Source organism: Bos indicus, chromosome 1 (genome assembly GCF_029378745.1).
Source record: "Bos indicus isolate NIAB-ARS_2022 breed Sahiwal x Tharparkar chromosome 1, NIAB-ARS_B.indTharparkar_mat_pri_1.0, whole genome shotgun sequence".
Lineage (NCBI taxonomy): Eukaryota > Metazoa > Chordata > Mammalia > Artiodactyla > Bovidae > Bos > Bos indicus.
This window is the reverse complement of record NC_091760.1, coordinates 95,652,048-95,675,442: the sequence shown is the minus strand read 5'-3', so window position 1 is coordinate 95,675,442 and position 23,395 is coordinate 95,652,048. Positions and strand designations below refer to the sequence as shown.

Sequence of the window (23,395 nt, the reverse complement as noted above, 5' to 3'; positions counted from 1 at the left end):
TATTCATTCATGAATCACCTTGTTACTTAAAATCTTGAGTTTGGTTACCTGTGAAGCGTATTAAATTGGTTGTTTACTTAACCGTTGGCAAGAACTCTTTCAGAAAAGTGGAATTTTCAAGGAACTTTTTTATTCACTCTCAATTCAAAGAAGATATTGATTATCTGCATCTACTCTGCAGGATAATCCTTTGATATTATATAAAGGGCTTTTACAAACCTAGAAATATCACCGAAAATTTATTTTTCCATTCTGGTACAAAAGCAACCATGCTGAGTGGCAAAAGGAGCTGGTCCTAAACCTAGAGGGTTTATCGTCCCGGAACATTCACGATAATGGAACACTGGAAAGAGCAGATAATATTTCATCAGTGTTTGGCTGTAACAGATGTGAAGAGAAAGGAGATTGAGAAGTAATATTTGATGTTTTCAACCACAGTTGTAATCATTAAATTTGAAAATGCAGAAAAGTCAGGAGATTTGCGAAATACATTGAATCCTGCCATGTTTTGAAGTCAAATAACTTCATCTATAAGATAGAATCACTGCTTGGCTCCTGCAAAATCTTTGGTTGCCCTTTGAATATTCCTTTATCCTAATTTTTGCTTTCTTCTAAGGCGCTTGGTGATTATGGTAGGAGTTTCATCCATAGCATCAGAAAAGGGCTTGGGCTAGGGAGAGTGCAGTCCTTACATTTCAAGTCTCTAACCTCCATGAAGAACAAACTTGCTTTTCCTCTTTTGTTATGTTTACTGTATTAGAAAATGCAGAGTGAGGAGTCAGTGCAAAAAAGGAAGGGTGAAAAATAACTCTTTTCATTACTGGTTGGTGATGAATAAAATAAAACCACTCAGCTGCCTTTGGATTTGAAGTAGAACTTACACAAGAAATGTGTAAATTTTCCGTGTCTTTCTTATAGTAAAATCATACTTATTTAAAACAAGAGTGTCAGGGATAACAGATCTGGAATTAATTGACTTTAGATTATCTAAAATTTTAGAATATGATGTCAGGTATTTACCTGAGTTATGGGGAGAGATTGATTTTGATAAAGAATGTGTTATTATTAACAACTCTGGTTGTTTAGTTGCTAAGTTGTGTCCGACTCTTTTGCAACCCCATGGACTGTGTAGCCCACCAGGCTTTCCTGTCCATGAGATGTCCCAGGAAAGAACACTGGAGTGTAGCCATTTCCTTCTCTTAAGGGATCTTCCTAACCCAGGGATCGAACCTACATCTCTTGCACTGTAGGCTGATTCTTTACTGCTGAGCCACCAGGGAAGCCCAATAGTAACTGTTGCTGCTGCTGCTAAGTCGCTTCAGTCGTGTCCGACTCTGTGCGACCCCATAGACAGCGGCCCACCAGGCCGGCCCTGCGACCCCATAGACAGCGGCCCACCAGGCCGGCCCCCCGTCCCTGGGATTCTCCAGGCAAGAACCCTGGAGTGGGTCGCCATTTCCTTCTCCAATGCATGAAAGGCAAAAGTGAAAGTGAAGTCGCTCCGTCGCGTCCGACCCTCCGCGACCCCATGGTCTGCAGCCTACCAGGCTCCTCCGTCCATGGGATTCTCCAGGCAAGAGCACTGGAGTGGGGTGCCATTGCCCTGCTAGACATTAAATATAAGATATAAAGTGTTTTTTTTTTTTTTTTGCTTGGTTTTTCATTCATTTGTTCATTAGCCAACTTATATTGAGAACCTCCTGTATGCCTGGGTATTTTGAGGGACTTGGAGTTGGTGGGAGAGACAGATCTGTAATCAGTGCTGCAGGACAGAGATGCTGATGGTGGGGTGAGCACCAGCCTGGCCAGGAGAAGCCTAGATGGTTTGTCTGCCTGTTCCTCTGTGCAGCTGTTTCATGTTGCCTAACCTTTCCTTCTCCTTGTTCACTGCTCAGTTACCAGAATGGCCTGGGAACCTGCTTCAAATACGTTGGCTACCATTAGGAAGTGAGCATGAACGCAACTTTGGCAAACTCATTTGGTCTCACTTTTCTGTGTGCAGCGTCTCACTTAGGCAAGCCAGACTTGCATGCTGACTGCATGCATGTGGGCTCACATGTATCCACATGCAATCTGTTCTGCCCGCATCTTGGATCATCACTGGTCCTTGGGGCAGCCTTTTAAAATTTTTCTTTTGCCTCCTACCATTGAAGCTTTTCTTTTGATTTCTGTTGCTTGCAGCACAGAAGTAGGTGAGAGTTTTAGGAATTGAGGAGTTAATTGAAATTCCTGTGGAGCATATTTCAGTTCAGTAAGGGGAGGAACTACCTTCTCTATTAACTATGAGAAAAGATTGTCAAAACATAAATGTTTTTAAGGGATCCATTTTAGTTCTTGGACTCAAAACTGTACCCCCCCCCCCCCCCCAGCTCTCTGACTTTATGTGAGTTAGCTTAACTTTACTGAGTTTCTTTCCTTTTCTCTCTGAAATGAGGATAACTATTTGCCTCCCAGGATTGTTGGGAAGATTTAGTGAGGTGGTAATATTAATAGTAGTAATGGCTAGGGAAGTTTCCTCCTACTGTGTATCAGTTACCATTCTAGGACTTGAACACTGAGTAGCGTTATGTCAGGTAGAAGGTATTAAAGCAGAGCAGCAGGTATTCAGTAAATATTGTTTGTATCTTGAATCCTTTCACATCTCTTCATAACCTATTTCTAACAGTTCATTATTTACATATTTATTTTGCAGCATACCTAAATTTGCTCTACATAATGAAAACTTTGAAGTATAGACCAGGATGAAAATCTGGTTCTCTAGTTGAACTAAGTGCATATTTTAATCATGCTGTGCGTTGGTTTTCTCATGTACAGTAGGGATGCTAATATCTAGTTCTCCAGTAGTTAAGAAAGTTAACTGAGATAAATGGCAACAAGCGCCTGGCAGACCACAGGCGCAGGCTGTGACCTGCTTTCTCCTCTCCCTCCCTGCTACTCGCGTTAGCACTCCCTCTTGCTATTGCCCCCAGCCTATCTCATTTTGTTTCAATGGTTTTTTCTTGGTTGTGCTTCTAAAAGACACTGGTGCAAGGAAGGCAAACGTTCTCTCTCTTTAACCTTTAATGCCTTATTTTCTGGCGTCTCATCCATGTGTCTAGGCCACAGGATAACAAAGAATACTAGGCACATACAGGTTTCTCAATAAGTACTTACTGAACAGAGTACAAGGGCATGATAAAGACTCAAATTACCTGCTGTTTGCCATCAAGCTTTCTTCCTTTGCTAGAGTAAAGTGGCTGGGTGGTTCTGTCCAGGAGGATAGTGAAAGTGAAAATCGCTCAGTCTTGTCTGACTCTTTGCGACCCCCCTGGACAGTCCATGGAATTCTTCAGGCCGAGATACTGGAGTGGGTAGCCATTCCCTTCTCCAGGAGATCTTCCCAACCTAGGGGTCGAACCCAGGTCTCCCGCACTGCGGGCAGATTCTTTACCAGCTGAGCCACCGGGGAAGCCCAAGAATACTGGAGTGGGTAGCCTATTTCTTCTCCAAGGACTCTTCCCAACCCAGGAATCGAACCAGGGTCTCCTGCATTGCAGGCAGATTCTTTACCAGCTGAGCTACCAGGGAAGCCCATCCAGGAGGAATTAAATGCATTATATTAAAAGAGAATTGTGGTGGTTTTTGTTGGGTCGGGGGGATGTTTGTTTTTTCTGTTGTTGTTTTTAAGCAGACAAGGCTGGTGGAACTTATGGTAGGAGGCTCTGTTAGGTGGTATATTAATTTTCTCAGGCCACCATAACAATGTATCATAGGCTGAGTGGCTTAAACAGAAATTACTTCCTGCAGCCCCTGTTTTCTTTTAAGGCCTCTCTTCTTGGCTTGTAGACGGCCTTCCTTTGCTGTCCTCACGTGGTCTTCCCTCTGCCTGTCTGTGTCCTGATTTCCTTTTCTTATAAGGATATCAGTCATATTGGATTAGGACCCACCCATCTGACCACATTTTACTATAATTAATTTGTTAAAGGCCTTATCACCAGATATAGTTACATGCTGAGGTACTGTGTAGTTGGGACTTAAATATATGAATTGGTGGGGGGCAGGGCAGAGTATACATAATTCATCCCATAAGAGGTGGCAACCTGAGGACCTACACAGTGACTTTTTCCAAGGGTCTGTGCCTCTCTGGAGAAGATGAGTGTTCCGTTGAATCATAGCTCTAGAAAAAAATTGCACTTGGTCCTGATATCTAGGGGGAAAAAAAAAAAAAAACTTTGTCCTGATTTCTGAATAGAACTCACTAGGGCTCAGCCTGATTTTTCTTTTTCTTTTTAGGCTAACTAGACAAGTCAATATTTAGCACCTATTTTTTTCTTACCTTTGAATATCCATTGCTTAGCTTATAGTCTGTACCAGGAAATAGTTGTTGAATTGAATACTAGCGATTTGCCTGTATGCAGAGGCAGCATGCCTCAGGACATTGTCACAGTTTCATTCACCCCAAAGGAAACGTCTTGTCTTTTCCATGGTCTTTTGTAGCTCAGTTGGTAATAGAATCTACATGCAGTGCAGGAGACCTGGGTTCGATCCCTGGGTTGGGAAGATCCCCTGGAGAAGGAAATGGCAACCCACTCCAGTATCCTTGCCTGGAAAATCTCATGGACAGAGGAGCCTGGTGGGCTGCAGTCCATGGGGTTGCAAAGAGTCGGGCTCAACTGAATGACTAACACTAACACAACACTTATGGAGCGTGAAGGCACATTTTTATGGTCTCAGGATTCTTAGACTGAACTCTTTCTAATGTCTATATTCTTCTGCTATAGTAATATATTTCTTTATAAACCAAAATGTTTATAAGGCCACCATTCCCTGAGTTGCTTATTATATTGTGCATTATTTTTGCTCCTCAGACTTTCTTATTCTTTGGAGGAACATAGGCCTAATTTTCTGAGACATAGATCTCAAAACTGATCTGATAACTAAATATGTTACAGTTTGTGTTATAGAAGAATAATAAATAAAATATTTAGCACAATTTATTTTTATTTTTACTTATTTCAGAATATTCCATTTCTTAAAAATATTTTTAGTCATAAGACCTTGATTGGTTAAGGGAGTATCCCATTATAAAAGTATCCCATTTCACATGTACATGTAAATAGACTTTTTTCACAAACACCACAGAATAATTTAAGATAATTAAAAATGGGGCTATGAAACAGTTTTCATATATGCCAGCAATTTGTGGTTTCAAAAAGCTACTTCTCTAATTGGAAATCCATTTTTTGGTGAAGAAAAGTAATTTATACTTCAGATTTATTAATTTTTGTAGTTAGTGGAAATATTTATTCTTATATAGTAGTAAAAAGATAATGTTCCATCTGTTTTCTTTTACTTTTTCTTTTCCCTGCCTTGACTAGAATTCTTACTTTTGTTAGTGCTGTTTGCTTAATTTGTTGTTTTTTTTTTTAAGTTCTTTAACAAGTCAAAAACTATATGATAAAATGAAAATTATTTCTCTTCCTTCTAACTACCCCTGTTTACCAGCCCGGGGTTGTTCTTCACATTTAGTAAGAGCTCTGTTCTTTTACTACCTCAGTCAAGTCTGTATGGGCTGCTTGATCATTCTAAGTTTTACATTGACTGAAATAAGGAAGGTTGTAAGTTTCTAGAAACAAATACTTTGCTTCTGTGGACCTTCCATTGTCTAGCACAGGACTGAATCAAGATTTCATGAAAGAGGGACATCTAGAATATATGCCCTACTCTTTTCTTAATAGCTAGGGGCAAGGTAGAAGGAAAAAAGACACTATAGAATAAATACATGTTGATATCAGATGGTAAGAAAAACCCATATTTATACTAAAATTGTACAGAATGTGCTACCATATTCATGCTCTGCGTTTTAGACAAAATAGAAGATGCTTGAAATAAATAAATGGAACCTAATCAAACTTACAAGCTTTTTGCACAGCAGAGGAAACCATAAACAGAACGCAAGGACAATCTGTGAAAGGGGAGAAAATATTTGAAAATGATGTGATCTAAGCTTAATTTCCAAAGAAAGGAAACCAATTTTAAAAAAGGGGGAGAAGACCTAAATAGACTCTTCTCCAAAGACATACAGATGGCCAAAAGGCCCATGAAAAGATGCTCAGCGTCACTAATTATTAGAGAAATGCAAATCAGAACTATAAAAAAGTATCACCTCACACTGGTCAGAATGACCATCATTAAAAAGTCTACAAATAACAAATGCTAGTGAGGGTGAGGAGAAAAGAGAACTCTCCTACGCTGTTGGTGGGAATGTAAATTGGTTCAGTCAATATGGAAAATAGAATGGATGATTCCTTAAAAAACTAAAAATGGAGTTGCCATATGATCCAGCAATCCTGTTCCTGGGCATATATTTGGAGAAAACTTGTAATTCGAGAAAATAACATGCACCCCAATGTACATAGTAGCACTATTTACAGTAGCCAGGACATGGAAACCACCTAAATGTCCATTCACTGATGAACGGATAAAGAAAATGTAATGTATGTATACACATACACATACATACCATGAAATACTCTTCAGCCATAAACAATGAAATAATGTCATTTGCACCAATATAGATGGACCTAGAGATTATCATACTGAGTGCAGTAGGCCAGAAAGAGAGGACAGATACATGATATCACTTACATGTGCAATCTAAAATAGGATACAAATGAACTTATGTATAAAACAGAAGCAGACTCAAACATAAAAAACAAACTTGTGGTTACAAAAAGGGGGAAGTGACAGGATGAAGGGAGATGAATGAGGATTTTGGGATCAGCAGATAACAAACTACTATCTATAAAATAAACAAGATCCTACTGTATGGCACTAGGAACTATATTCAATATTCTGTAATAAACTGTAGGGAAAAAGAATGTATATATACTGTGCTTCCATGGTGGTTCATATGGTTATGCATCTGCCTACAGTCTGGGAGACTCAAGTTTGATCCCTGGGTCAGGAAGATCCCCTGGAAAAGGGGGTGGCTAGTCACTCCAGTATTCTTGCCTATAGAAGTCCATGAACAAAGGAGTCTGGTGGGCTATAGTCCATGAAATCTTAAAGAGTTGGACATGACTGAGCGACCAACACACATATGTATTCATAGATTCATACACTGTATAACTGAATCACTTTGTTGTATACATGAATCTAATACAACATTGCAAATCAACTATACTTAAAAAAAAAGATGCTTTGATAATTATTAGTGTATACATTAGAGAATTTGTGGTGTCATGGTTTAAGCACCATTTCACATATATCTATAACTTAGCAACCTAAATAAGGCTAATGTGATTAGCTTGCCAAGGCCTGGAAGAGGTTATATTTAATAAAGAATATGTAAAAAGCTACATCCTGAGCTTTAGTAGGGAGTATGACTCAGAATCTTAATTTGATGGAGTTAATGTTGCTTTATTAATGAGCTATTAACATAGTAAATCCTGAAGTCATGTTAATCAGTTCATTAATAAACAAAGATTTTTATTTTTTTAACATAAAGATTAATGGATATTAATTAAAATTAAACCTGTTTTGTAAATTAAAGTACAGACTAGTAATGTTGATAAACGTCATTTTGTCTCAAGCAGTACTTTAAAAAGCAAAGCTTAGTATAATTTTTTTTTATTAGAATGTTTTTAGACATGATTAAGTCATTTTATTTTGGCCCCTAATCAGCCTCCTAAGGTGTAATGAGAAATCTATTTCAATATACAAGTTTAATTTTCAGTTCTGTTGTTGTTTTAAGCAGAACTTTCTGTCAGTGGATGTGCCTGATTGTCTTAAGCTTCTTCAGCCCACCTGGTCTCTTTGGAAGCCCGGTCCCGGGTTCCGCGTTCACTCTTGAGCTGTCATTGTGCCCTTCTTTGCAGGGCCCTCACACAGGGCTCACAGGCTTTTACCTGTCCCCCCCCTACCAGTTCTGTGAGGTCCCTGAAGCCGCCTCTGATTCTGCCATTTCATGCTCTTGTTCTCTGTACCCCTCAGCTTTGCCTTTGGATTACGGTTTCTGTTGCGTTATTTCATGTCTTGCATCTCAACAAAACTATTTGCTCCTAGAGCAGGTAGCATGCAGTTGGCCACAGAGCCAATAAATACCAGCATCATACTGCCTTGCGTTACTTTCTTTGGTTGACTTTTTAAAAAATCATTTAAAGAAAGTATGGATAGAATATTGATTGGCTCATTCTGCCCATAGCAGCCCCTGGTCATAATGTCTCCTTCACAACCCCTACGGCATCATCTGGACATCTTGGGAACAAAAGGTGTCCTTCTTAATTTGGGATTGCTCAAGTGTTTGATAGGTGAGGATACCCTCATTTCATCCACAAACTTGGTTCCAGATTAAATGACCTTTCAGTACTATTATAGTTTCTGAGGCTATAGTTTGTAAAGCCAACCTCTCTTAGTTTCTTAAAGCTCCAGTGTCATGGTACCATACTTGCTAAAGCAGGTGTGGGGTTGGGTGTTGTTGGGCAGATAATGAAAGCTCAGACCTCTAAAGCATGTTTATGTGACCCAGAATGTCTCTTCTTTCAGGAAAACTGCCAGCTGAATAATGTTATTTCTAAAATTTATTTTACTAGTTGAATTTTTTTGTTGTTGTTTAGTCACTAAATCTTATCCGACTCTTCATGACTCCATTAACTATAGCCCACCAAACTCCTCTGTCTATGGAATTTTCCAGGTGAGAATAGTGGAGTAGGTTGCCGTTTCCTTCTCCAGGGATCTTCCTGACCCAGGAATTGAACCTAGGTCTCCTGCCTTGCAGGTGGATTCTTTACCACTGAGCCACCAGGGAAGCCCAACTAGTTGAATTAGAGAACCGGAATTCAACATGCACTCTTTTTCCCCACTATGGAGAAGAGAAGATTAAAGTTAAGGAGGGAAGTACTCTGTACTCACAGAATATTTGCTAATAATACATACAATATTCTTTTTGTTGTTTTCCCTAGGTGATTGAAGACAATACTGGAGTCCGCCGGGTGGTGGTCACACCCCAATCTCCTGAGTGTTACCCTCCAAGCTACCCCTCGGCCATGTCTCCAACCCATCATCTACCCCCCTACCTGACTCACCACCCGCATTTCATCCATAACTCACACACAGCATACTACCCACCTGTTACTGGACCTGGAGATATGCCACCTCAGTTCTTCCCTCAGCATCATCTTCCTCCCACAATATACAGCGAACAAGGTGAGTAGATTGCTGGCATCTTGAGCTGTTGGAACTGGTTACAAACTAAAGTAGCTTTAGAGAGCCAGAGAGCCTTTGCTTCTTCTGTAATAAGCATGGTAGAGGAGGCTCTATCTGCTGTGTAAAGCTCATCGGAAATTCCTAGCTTTCTTTGTCCTCGGTTGTATCTTGAGACTCTTTCTTTATATTGTTTTCAAATTCTGTCCCCATCCCATCCCTCAGAGTGCAGGTTGTGGGCAAGCCACTTCTCATTTCAGAAAAGAGGCAGTAATCTATCATATGTTTCCATGTCCTATTAACATACTTTTATATGAGAGTGGCCTGAGACAGAGCTGGAGCACATTAGTTCTTAGGCATCCATATGGTCGAGCAGTGGAAGGGAACTTACTAAGGATTTTGTGCCGCATTTCCAATGATAGAAGACTGTGAGGTCTCAGTAACCTTTGAGTTTCTTGGATGCTCTTTTGCAATCTTGGCAGAACTCAAAATCCTCTCACTGTTGACATGGTCTTCCTGAATGCTGTTTTTAGTTTGAGAATAGCTATGAGTGCAGCCACAGTTTCACTGTTTGTTAGGCAGATACTTACCTTGAGATGAAAAGGGCCTCAGAGATACCGGCATTATGTCTTGTTAGTTTTGGCCTTGGTATTGGTTTAGTCTGAAGCCCTTCTCTGTCAAAATGGATACTAAGAAACCAGATAAGTGAGGGTAAAATTAGACTTTAAACACGAGAACTTTGCAAAGTAACTTTCTTCTGTGTCTGACTATGAATTGCTTCAAACATTTATTATGTTGGTTTACAGATAAAGTACATGAGAAATGTCTTCTTGTTTTAGAGGCTGTTATTACGTTACTTTCATTGATTTTATACATATATATGGCTATATATATAAATATATATAATATATATTATATATAATTATATAAAATATAATTATATATTTATATATTATGTAATTACTTTATATATTATAATATAGTATACAATATAATATTATATATTATATACAATATAATATATTATAATTATATATTATATATAATATAATATAAATAATAGCCATATTTATATTTATATATATTTATATAAATAAATATAAATACATATTTATATAAATATGTATATAAAATAAGTATATATATTTATATAAAATAAACATATATATATATATATATATATAGCTATTTTAAGTGAAATCATCAGTATCCTATTTTAACTTAGGGATAGAATTTAATTTTTTTTTGTAGTAGCATTTAGAAAGAAATTTAATATAATTCAAAAAGCTTAAACACTATTATAATAGGGTATAGAGAGGTGACAGCAAAAGACGAAATTCATACTTTAAATGCATAGAGGCATCAATAACTTCTTATTGCTGTAGTCTTCTTGCCTAGTAACATAACACTCCAGAACATCAGACACTGGGCATATTCCATGAAAATATTTTGATAAAAACTGAACAATTTCAGTTAGTTGAGAATAGTTTTTAAAAACATATTCAGTACTCATACCAGACACATTAAATATTTGAGTACTTTTCAGTTTTCTAGTTGGGTCTGAGCTTAATGACAGTGTGAAAAGCCTTGGCTGTTGACTCATTACTCGATGAAGAGTGTATGACCTGCCTTATTTTAGCAGTCTTTAGTAGGTCCCTATGAGTCTGACACGACTGAGCAATTTCACTTTCACTTTTCACTTTCATGCATTGGAGAAAAAAATGGCAACCCACTCCAGTGTTCTTGCCTGGAGAATCCCAGGGACGGGGGGGCCTGGTGGGCTGCCGTCTATGGGGTCGCACAGAGTCGGACACGACTGAAGCGACTTAGCAGCAGCAGCAGTAGGATACCACACAATTACTGTTTTGTGAATGGTGTCTTTTATAATTTACACAATAGTATGATTTAAGTTATTAGAATTAAGCAAAAAAAAAAAAACACTTGTCTTCATTGAATTAGGGTGTTTTGATCTGTTTTCATTAACACAGAACAATAATGTAAAATAAATGAAAGTGCTGTCTTCATTGATTCCTAATTAAACAGAAAACAAAAATCTTTTGCTTTATAAATAAAAAGCCTTTTATATATTCTTGTACCATTTAGTTTCCCAAACTGTATGCATTTTAAATGTTATTGATGGTTTTAAATATTACTCTATCAGTACCCATGGTGAATTTTTAAGTCTCACGTGTAATATCTTGTGATATTTAAAATCTTTACCATTCTTTTTCTGTGTTTAGACATGATTTACTTGGGCATGCACTCTGTGAATAGAATTGTGTTTCTCTAGTGAAAACTGGTTATCTTGTAAGTTCAGTTCAGCTGCTCAGTCATGTCTGACTCTTTGTGACTCCATGAACCACAGCACACCACGCCTCCCTGTCCATCACCAACTCCTGGAGTCCACCCAAACCCATGTCCATCAAGTCGGTGATGCCATCCAACAATCTCATCCTCTGTCGTCCCCTTCTCCTCCTGCCCTCAATCTTTCCCAGCATCAGGGTCTTTTCCAATGAGTCAGCTCTTCACATCAGGTGGCCAAAGTATTGGAGTTTCAGCTTCAACATCAGTCCTTCCAATGAACACCCAGGACTGATTTCCTTTAGGATGGACTGGTTGGATCTCCTTGTCGTCCAAGGGAAGATTTGCTTTTTAAAGATCTTCCTCAAGCTATGTGAACAGAAAGAAAATGAAAAGTGGAGCTTTACCATTCAACAGTTGAAACATGGTTGTTCAGTTATGTAGGGTGACTTTACATTGCTGATATGCCTAGAACAGTGCTGGTTTAGGTCTTGTGTCCAGATAAATAATTAGAAGTGTTTCCTAGTTACCCTCAGAAGAAGTACCCGGATTTGGATCACTCTGTGCATGTGAGACCTTTTTTTTTTTTGTTATAAACATATAAGGACCCAGTGTCTGTGTTCTATATTATCATTTTTATTAGTGTTTAAATATAATTTTTAATTGCTTAAAAAAGTTCAATTTAAAATATGTGTTTTCACCTCAGATCATAAGATTATTTCACAGGCTTCCGTTTTCTTTTGAGCCATGTAAAAATATGGATGGTGAAGCCAGATGACATTCTACTAGTCAGTCAGTGTGTTTTCTGATTACCCCAGAATACAAGTTTAGACAATAGATGGTTATGTCTGGCACCAGGTTGCAAAGGTGGCTTATATGTAATACTGTAATCTCTTGAACATTTCCCTTAATTCTGTGAGCTTTGATTATTTTTAATGGAAATTTTTCATCTCTTCATTTTAATAGATTTTGTTCAAATGTTTTGGCTCTTCTAGATGGCACAAATAACCTCTTATATTCTTGTTGCTGTATATTTTCTAGTAGAAATATTCTGTCTATAAGGATAAGCATACATTTAAATGTTTTGATTCTGAGGGCTTATTACTTAAGGAGGTATTTGTTTGTTAATTCTTTTTTTCTAGATTGCAACTACTAAGAACAATTGACAGGCAAATTCAAGCTTAATTATATATTCAACTAGAATATGAACTCTTGATAGAAAAGACTCTTTAATATTTTCCACAATCTCTTGAACATTTGTGAACACACAGTATAATTTTTTTAATTATTAATTATTCCTTTATTGGTTAGAAATGAATGGGAGTATTTTAAACATGTATAACATGCATACCACTCTCTTAAAAATATTTTATACTGTATTTACTGTAAAATGTTAACTTCTTCCTTCAGGAGACAGATCATTTGACCATCTAAGACTTTATTATTGAAGATGTAGACTGAGTTTGCATTTCTCCTAACCGTTCTTTTAGAAATTATACCACTCTATGGAATGTCGAGTTACATCACCCGAGAAGACCAGTATAGCAAACCTCCGCACAAAAAGCTGAAAGACCGCCAGATTGACCGCCAGAATCGCCTCAACAGCCCTCCTTCTTCAATCTACAAGAGTAACTGCACCACCGTGTACAATGGCTATGGCAAGGGCCACAGCGGTGGCGGTGGTGGAGGCGGGGGAGGTGGCAGCGGCGGTGGGCCGGGCATTAAGAAAACAGAGCGGCGAGCAAGAAGCAGTCCAAAGTCAAATGATGCAGACTTGCAAGGTAATGTTCAAAGAAGTTTGCCACGAAGAGTGAATTACGAGTTTTACAGAAGAAGTTTATATCATGGCAGTTGGTCTTGCTCAGAATGATAGGGTAGACCTTCTCTTATCTTTGCTTAGCAAGAACAGGATATTGTATCTCTCTTTTTAATTACTCCTTCATGGCAGAAATATTATTTCTTTGGTCACTTGGGCTGTGTAACAGTCTACTTGATATCAGTAACAACTATCTGAAAATGTTTTCACATTGGCTTACTTCTGTTGTTTCATTAACTAGACAGATGTAGGAGGGAGTCTAAGTAAAACCAAGTGTAGGGGTAGTTTAAATCTCAACATAACTATACCTCATAAAACCAGATGTAATTAATTCTATACTGTAGTAAAATTTATCATCTTGTAAGGCAGTATATTTCTGGCTCCCTCATCAGTCATTGTTTAATGCCACCTTTGGCATCTTGAATGAAGTATTCATAGACCAAGAATGAGAAGGAAGAAATAGTGTCACCACATCCAGATAGAGAGATAATCAGCTCAAAGGGCATGTTGGGGTTTTTTTTTTTTTTTTTTGGTAGATTAATTTTGTGACTGTAAGATCAGTTAATTTGGGGAAGAAGGTGTGTATGTTGTAAATGAAGTTTTTAGATGAGATTTAGACACAATCTGTTCTTACACCACAGGAGTTAAAAACAAGCTTTTTATATGAGTATATGTAGAAGATTGACTTAAGGGAAGCCAAAGAAGAACATTTTGATAAGTTAGGTGAGATTCAGTTCAGTTCAGTTCAGTTCAGTCGCTCAGTCGTGTCCGACTCTTTGTGAGCCCATGAATCGCAGCATGCCATCAACAACTCCTGGAGTTCACTCAGACTCACATCCATCGAGTCAGTGATGCCATCCAGCCATCTCATCCTCTGTCGTCCCCTTCTCCTCCTGACCCCAATCTCTCCCAGCATCAGAGTCTTTTCCAATGAGTCAACTCTTCGCATGAGGTGGCCAAAGTACTGGAGTTTCAGCGTTTGCATCATTCCTTCCAAAGAAATCCCAGGGCCGATCTTTAGAATGGACTGGTTGGATCTCCTTGCTGTCCAAGGGACTCTCAAGAGTCTTCTCCAACACCACAGTTCAAAAGCATCAATTCTTACAGATGTAGATAAAACAAAGACATGTAAGAGACAAGGTCAGAACTGATTATAATATGGTTAAATATATTCCTTCCTTTTTGGACTTCAACCAGGTAGAAAAAGTCACTGTGTATGTGAGAATATGTTTGTGAATGAAAACTATTTAGTGTGTGGTTGATTGTGTAGGGAAGAATGGCTTCTGTCAAGGCTGAGGAAAATTAGGTAAAACCAGACTTCAAGTATCAGCATTTCGCCCCATGTTATTTACATGAGTGAACTGTGGCATGAAAAAGAGTAATAATAAGATATAGTGAAAAGTGAACAGTAATTTCTCTAAGTGAAATGAACTATAGATGCGTTTCATTTTGTTCTTTATTTTCTGTATTTTCCAAGTTATATTTAATTATCATGCATTATTATTACAGTTATTAAAGCATAAATAAGTATATATGAGAAACCCAAGATTTAAGAGGCTTTTAAACAGCTCCTAGAGGAAAGTACTATGTCTGTTATATAGAATAAATTTTAGTTAAATGATACTACAATTTCAAAGTTTGAAATTAAGGTATTAACAATGTTGTAAATTTAAATCATGGTATATAAAATAATTTATACACATACACACAAACACACAAGATTAGAAATAGGTTTCCCTGGGAGAATTTTCATCTATAGAAAAGAGAAAAAGAATGTATTAGCTGTCTTCAGAGAGCTTACCAAGTCTGAATACCTTGACTACTTGATTGATTCTTTAATAATTTTTGCCCTGCCTTGTATCAGAAAAGATTTAAGACAGAACATAGATAAATATAATACAGGCAAATAAAATAAATTTAGGAGGATCTAAGAGGCTGAGAGATTATAAGAGAAGGTAAATAAGATGAAGCAGGGTTGAAGTTAGCATACAAAATTAATGTATTATGAATTAACTTCTGCAAAACTAAGTACCTTCCTTAAAAATGCAATTATTTCTTTTTGTATATATTTAAATATGTAAGCTACCCTATATTTTAATATCCTGTCATAGCTATCAGAGAGGAAATGGATTTGCATTGAAATCAACACTGAAATGCTTGTTAATGTACATACGTTTCAGGCATTCTGTCATTTTACCTTATGACAGAGAATATAATTATTCTGAGCACCTCAAACTCTTTGCTTTTGTGTAGAAAACATGTTACTGTGTTGGTAACAATGAGATTACTTTTGCTATGGCCTTTTAGAAGTGTGTGTTTCACAATGAAAATAGAAAATATTTTTCTCTCACCTTCAGTTCAAGCTCAGTATGTTACTCCTGTTCTCATCATACTATTTGCCTCCTCAGAATCACTCCACGTGCTACTCTCCAGGGGGTTTAGCCATGAAACATAAAATCAGATGGAGTATTATCTTATGTACTCTTGCTCATTCCAGTAACGATCTGCAGGAGTTTACATGTTGGATAAAAAATATGTATTTACCCAAATGAATTGAAAATTTATACCCTGATCCCCAAAAATGCACATGTATGTTTAGAGCAGCTTTACTCATAAGTGCAAAAACTTGAAAGCAACTAGAATGTCCTTCAGTAAGTAAATGGATAAATAAACTGGTATATCCATATAAGAAATATTACTCTGCACCAAAAAGAAATGCGCTGTCTAGCTATGAATGACATGGAGCCACCTTAAATATGCATTATTAAGTAAAACAAGTCAGTCTGAAGGGGCTACATAATGTGTGATTCCAACTACCTAATAGGAAAAGACAAAATTATGGAAATGGCAAAAAGACCTACAGTTGTCAGAGATTGGGGGAGGGAGGGATGAATAAGCCAAGCACAGAGGATTTGAGGGCAGTGAAACGACTCTCTCTGGTACTGTAATAGTAGGCTTATATCATACACATTTGTCAAAACCCATACAGTGTGCAACACTAAGAGCTACATGTAGGCGAATGTAAATTGTGGACCTGGTGGTGTGTCAGTATACATCACTTGTAACAAGTGTTCTGCTCTGGTGTGAATTTTGATAGGTGGGAGAGAATACATGTATGTGGGGATGGGGTGTATCTGGGAGTTCTTTGTAACTGCTCAGTTTTGCTCTGCAACTAAGTCTTCTGTAAAAAGTAGTGTATAAAAAAAAATCTAAGGAAACTGAGGACAAATAAAATGAAGACATGAGTAATGTTGTGTATAAAAGAATCCCACAGAGTTGCCTGATGTTGTTTAGTCGCTCAGTCCTGTTGACTCTTTGTGACTCTATGGACTGCAGCACACCAGGCTTCCCTGTTCATCACTATCCCCAGAATTTCTTCAAACTCATGTCCACTGAGTCAGTGATGCCATCCATCCATATCGTCCTCTGTTGTCCCCTTTTCCTCCTGCTTTCAATCTTGCCCAGCATCAGGGTCTTTTCCAGTGAGTCATCTCTTCCCATCAGGTGGCCAAAGTATTGGAGCTTCAGCATCTGTCCTTCCAGTGAATATTAAAGGTTGATTTCTTTCAGGATTACCTGGTTCGACCTCCTTGCAGTCCAAGGGACTCTCAAGAGTCTTCTCCAACACCACAGTTCAAAAGCATCAATTCTTCAGTGCTCAGCCTTCTTTACGGTCCAGCTCTTACATCCGAACATGACTACTGGAAAAACCAGTTAGGCTCTAGAGTAGTCAATGAAGCAGAAGTAGATATTTTTCTGGAATTCTCTTGCTTTTTCTATGATCTAGCAGATGTTGGCAATTTGATCTCTGGTTCCTCTGCCTTTTCTAAATCCAGCTTGTATATCTGGAAGTTCTCAGTTCACATACTGTCGAACACTAGCTTGAACGATTTTATATGTCATCTCTTTGGCTTTGAGCCTCCAGGTTGTCCAAGCAAAGAGGGAATCATGAATCAGGTGGAGTGAGTGAACAAAAGCTCCTCTTGTTTGTGGAGTCCATTATGTTGATTATAATGGTTCAGCCCTGAGGGCCTCAGAATGTGGTTGTTGGCTAAACGGATCACACAGTTCTTCTTCTGCCTTCTTTTAAGTGAGAACATTCTCCCAGAGCATCTTTTGCCTTGAATATACAGCAATTGACTTCTGTACCTGGGAAATACATCTTTCAGATAATTCATAAGTTTACAATACCATCTGATTAATATTACTTCAGTTCAGTCACTCAGTCATGTCCGACTCTTTGTGACCCGCAGCACGCCAGGCCCCCCTGTCCATCACGAACTCCCGGAGTTCACTCAGACTCACGTCCATCCAGTTGGTGATGCCATCCAGCCATCTCATCCTCTGTCGTCCCCTTCTCCTCCTGCCCTCAATCTTTCCCAGCATCAGGGTCTTTTCCAATGAGTCAGCTCTTCGCATCAGGTGGCCAAAGTACTGGAGTTTCAGCTTCAACATCAGTCCTTCCAATGAACACACAGGACTGATCTCCTTTAGGATGGACTGGTTGGATCTCCTTGCAGTCCAAGGGGGACTCTCAAGAGTCTTCTCCAACACCACAGTTCAAAAGCATCAATTCTTCGGCGCTCAGCTTTCTTTATAGTCCAACTCTCACATCCATACATGACCACTGGAAAAACCATAGCCTTGACTAGACGGACCTTTGTTGGCAAAGTAATGTCTCTGCTTTTGAATATGCTATCTAGGTTGGTCATAACTTTCCTTCCAAGGAGTAAGCGTCTTTTAATTTCATGGCTGCAGTCACCATCTGCAGTGATTTTGGAGCCCAGAAAAATAAAGTCTGACACTGTTTCCCCATCTGTTTGCCATGAAGTGGTGGGACCAGATGCCATGATCTTAGTTTTCTGAATGTCGAGCTTTAAGCCAACTTTTTCACTCTCGTCTTTCACTTTCATCGAGAGGCTGTTTAGTTCTTCTTCACTTTCTGCCATAAGGGTGGTGTCATCTGCATATCTGAGGTTATTGATATTTCTCCTGGCAATCTTGATTCCAGCTTGTGCTTCCTCCAGCCCAGCATTTCTCATGATGTACTCTGCATAGACGTTAAATAAGCAGGGTACAGCCTTGACATACTCCTTTTCCCGTTTGGAACCAGTCTGTTGTTCCATGTCCAGTTCTAACTGTTGCTTCCTGAACTGCATACAGGTTTCTCAAGAGGCAGGTCAGGTGTTCTGGTATTCCCATCTCTTTAAGAATTTTCCACAGTTTATTGTGATCCACATAGTCAAAGGCTTTGGCGTAGTCAATAAAGCAGAAATAGATGTTTTTCTGGAACTCTCTTGCGTTTTCGATGACCCATCGGATGTTGGCAGTTTGATCTCTGGTTCCTCTGCCTTTTCTAAAACCAGCTTGAACATCTGGAATTTCACGGTTCACATATTGCTGACGCCTGGGCTTGGAGAATTTTAAGCATCACTTTACTAGTGTGTGAGATGAGTGCAATTGTGCGGTAGTTTGAGCATTCTTTGGCATTGCCTTTCCTTGGGATTGGAATGAAAACTGACCTTTTCCAGTCCTATGGCCACTGCTGAGTTTTCCAAATTTGCTGGCATATTAAGTGCAGCACTTTCACAGCATCATCTTTCAGGATTTGAAATAGCTCAACTGGAATTCCATCACCTCCACTAGCTTTGTTCGTAGTGATGCTTCCTAAGGCCCACTTGACTTTACATTCCAGGATGTCTGGCTCTAGGTGAGTGATCACACCATTGTGATTATCTGGGTCATGAAGCTCTTTTTTGTACAGTTCTTCTGTGTATTCTTGCCACCTCTTCGTAATGTTTTCTGCTTCTGTTAGGTCCCTAATATTTCTGTCCTTTATTGAGCCCATCTTTGCATGAAATGTTCCCTTGGTATTCCTAATTTTCTTGAAGAGATCTCTAGTCTTTCCCATTCTGTTGTTTTCCTCTATTTCTTTGCACTGATTACTGAGGAAGGCTTTCTTAGGAAGGAGCTACCCCACGTCCCAGGTAAGGAGCAGCGGCTGTGCTTTCCTGGAGCAGCCGTGAAGAGATACCCCACGTCCAAGGTAAGGGAAACCCAAGTAAGATGGTAGGCACTGAGAGAGGGCATCAGAGGGCAGACAGACTGAAACCACAATCACAGATAGCTAGCCAATCTGATCACATGGACAACAGCCTTGTCTCACTCAATGAAACTAAGCCATGCCGTATGGGGCCACCCAAGACAGAGAGGTCTGACAGAATGTGGTGCACTGGAGAAGGGATGGCAAACCACTTCAGTATTCTTGCCTTGAGAACCCCATGAACAGTATGAAAAGGCAAAAAAATAGGACACTGAAAGATGAACACCAGGCCGGTAGGTGCCCAATATGCTACTGGAGATCAGTGGAGAAAGAACTCCAGAAAGAATGAAGCGGTGGAGCCAAAGCAAAAATAACACCCAGTTGTTGATGGGTCTGGTGATAGAAGCAAGGTCCGATGCTGTAAAGAGCAATATTGCATAGGAACCTGGAATGTCAGGTCCATGAATCAAGGCAAATTGGAAGTGGTCAAACAGGAGATGACAAGAGTGAACATCGACATTCTAGGAATCAGCGAACTCAGATGGACTGGAATGGGTGAATTTAACTCAGATGACCATTGTATCTACTACTGTGGGCAGGAATCCCTTAGAAGAAATGGAGTAGCCATCACAGTCAACAAAAGAGTCCGAAATGCAGTACTTGGATGCAGTCTCAAAAATGACTTAATGATCTCTGTTCATTTCCAATGCAAACCATTCAATATCACATTAATCCTAGTCTATGCCCTGACCAGTAATGCTGAAGAAGCTGAAATTGAACAGTTCTATGAAGACCTACAAGAACTTCTAGAACTAACACCCAAAAAAGATGTCCTTTTCATTTTAGGGGACTGGAATGCAAAAGTAGGAAGTCAAGAAACACCTGGAGTAACAGGCATATTTGGCCTTGGAATACAGAATGAACCAGGACAAAGGCTAATAGAGTTCTGCCAAGAGAACACACTGGTCATAGCAAACACCCTCTTCCCAAAACACAAGAGAAGACTCAACATGTGGACATCACCAGATGGTTGACCCTGAAATCTGATTGATTATATTCTTTGCAGCCAAAGATGGAGAAGCTCTATACAGTCAGCAAAGCAAGACCAGGAGCTGACTGTGGCTCAGATCATGAACTACTTATTGCCAAATTCAGACTGAAATTTATTAATATTATATGTTAATTCTGGTACATTGACCTGTTTACATTCATATGTCATTTGCACACGATTAGGTTTTATACTTAGGCTTGAAGCACGGCTTGTGGTAGTATTTTTTCTACATTCTACTTAAGATGCCCACATTGCCAGAGAAGGCCAAGCTTTCTTCCACAGAATTCCCTAGCTTTTGAGGGGATCTGCTAAAGTTAGTTTGCAGCTTTCTACCACTTAGGAAATAACAGATGTGAAAGGAAAAGGGCAAACTTCAAATTTCTACTTGGTCCTGTGATACAGAAGCCAACAAATTTTATTAACCTAAAGAAATCAACACATTAAAAAGACAGAGGTACATTAATTACTCTCTTGAATCCTGGTTCTCTTGGTTGACTGTACTTCAGAAACACCAATGGAACTTTGAAAAAATGCAGACCCCCTCAACCTCATTTCAGACTTGCTCAGCCAGAATTTCTTCACTTGATCTGGCTTGATGGTTTTGATCAAACCTCCACTGAGAATGGTGACCAGCAAGATAGAGAACTACTGTTCTGATATCAAGGATGGTTATAGAAAGTGTGGTTTGCTATGTTGTACATGATATGAAGTAGCAACTTTAATTCAGCATGCTTGTACCACCCACTGAAAGTACGTATGGCACATAGTACTTACTTAGTAAATATTTGTGGAAAGAGTCCTGTGTACTTAACTGCTCTGTTGGCTTCTACTCTGCAGCCAACCCCTCTGTTCATTTACTGGTACTTTTGGGAAAACAGCTTAGGACAAAGTAGCACAGTATCATCAGGGAAATGTAGGATTCCTGTTTTTTTGCACACCTTGGTCTGGGCAGAGAAAAGTTGGGGCTTTGGTATCAGACATACTTGGCTTAGAATTGGGTTTTGTCACTTGTTGACTATTTGCTTTTCATATTCCCTGAATCTCTGTATACTCATCTATAAAATGGGTATCTTAATTCCCCAGTGTGAAATATTAAAAGTAGTCTAGCTCGATTCTTAACACCTCTGTATAATGGTCATCTTTTTTACTTGACTGTTCTTATCATCTCCCTCCTGTAATCTTAGGGTCAACTCTCATCAAGTTATGTCTTCTCAAAACAAGTACCTCCGTATGCCCCTGCGCCCCCATATGATGCCCTCTCTCTTGCAATCATGCCCTTTCCCTGCAGGTTCTTCCGCTGGAAGCCAGAAGTGGCTTCTTTCTGCTTATGCTATCTTCATTTTGAAAGCTAAACCTGGTACTCCTGGACCTCTACCCCTGGAAGTCCCATCCAGGCTCTCTTGGAGAGGTTGCTACTGAATCTCTGCAGGGGCAGAAATGTGCCTCCTGCCCAGAGGTGCCAGATTTCACATAGCTTCTCATTGCCCCATTCAGTTCAGTTCAGTTGCTCAGTCGTGTCCGACTCTTTGCGACCCCATGAATCGCAGCACGCCAGGCCTCCCTGTCCATCACCAACTCCCGGAGTTCACTCAGACTCACGTCCATCCAGTTGGTGATGCCATCCAACCATCTCATCCTCTGTCGTCCCTTTCTCCTCCTGCCCCCAATCCCTCCAGCATCAGAGTCTTTTCCAATGAGTCAACTCCTTGTATGAAGTGGCCAAAGTACTGGGTTTTCAGCTTTAGCATCAGTCCTTCCAAAGAACACCCAGGACTGATCTCCTTTAGAATGGACTGGTTGGATCTCCTTGCAGTCCATGGGACTCTCAAGAGTCTTCTCCAACACCACAGTTCTAAAGCATCAATTCTTTGGTGCTCAGGTTTCTTCACAGTCCAACTCTCACATCCATACATGACTACTGGAAAAACCATAGCCTTGACCAGATGGACCTTTGTTGGCAAAGTAATGTCTCTGCTTTTGAATATGCTGTCTGGGTTGGTCATAACTTTCCTTCCGGGGAGTAAGCGTCTTTTAATTTCATGGCTGCAGTCACCATCTGCAGTGATTTTGGAGCCCCAAAAAATAAAGTCTGACACTGTTTCCACTGTTTCCCCATCTATTTGCCATGAAGTGATGGGACCGGATGCCATGATCTTAGTTTTCTGAATGTTGAGCTTTCATCAAGAGGCTTTTTAGTTCCTCTTCACTTTCTGCCATAAGGGTGGTGTCATCTGCATATCTGAGGTTATTGATATTTCTCCTGGCAATCTTGATTCCAGCTTGTGCTTCTTCCAGCCCAGCATTTCTCATACTGTACTCTGCATAGAAGTTAAATAAGCAGAGTGACAATATACAGCCTTGACATACTCCTTTTCCTATTTGGAACCAGTCTGTTGTTCCATGTCCAGTTCTAATTGTTGCTTCCTGACCTACATATAGGTTTCTCAAGAGGCAGGTCAGGTGGTGTGGTATTCCCATCTCTTTCAGAATTTTCCATAGTTTATTGGGATCCACTCAGTCAAAGGCTTTGCCCCACTAGGAACACCTAAAGTTCCAAGTGAGTGAGAACTCTTGGCGCCCTCCTGGGGAATCCTTTCTAATGGGCCCTGTCTTTGGCATCTCCTCATACATTTTTTAGAAACCTGAGTTAGGAGTCCCTGTGCTCAGCCTGAGAAGGACCACCTTATATTTTAAGATACGTCCTTATCCAGCTTCCTCTCCATCCCATCCTCTGATTATGGCTGCAGGTCCATCAGATTTGAACATGCCCTGCCCCTCTCCTTATGGAACCTCTGTGGTGATCCCCATTGTCTAAGCTGCTTGATTCTCGCCTTCCCAATACTTTAGATTTCCTCACCAGATGTCCAAGTTTTTGCCCTATTTCAAGAATATGCCTCATTCTCTCTTCTTTTTCTTCCAGTCCTTCTGCCTAGCGTACTCCAACTCAGATCTTCAAGAGCTAGGTCAAATATCACCTCTTCTGTTAAGCCTGCCTGTCTCC

At 39.5% G+C, this 23,395-nt stretch overlaps 1 protein-coding gene across 6 annotated transcripts in view; it reads left to right on the top strand.

Annotated features, from left to right (window-relative positions):
• Nucleotides 1-23,395, top strand: part of FNDC3B (fibronectin type III domain containing 3B) — a 358,595-nt gene that overhangs the window by 195,785 nt on the left and 139,415 nt on the right. For 5 of the 6 annotated variants that reach the window (XM_019959536.2, XM_019959543.2, XM_070803241.1 and 2 more), the window contains exons 5-6: nucleotides 8,943-9,186; nucleotides 12,975-13,265. In XM_019959536.2, the coding sequence (XP_019815095.2) occupies nucleotides 8,943-9,186; nucleotides 12,975-13,265 (535 nt within the window). The remainder of the gene's footprint in view (nucleotides 1-8,942; nucleotides 9,187-12,974; nucleotides 13,266-23,395) is intronic. The other variant, XM_070803254.1, reaches the window with a different exon arrangement.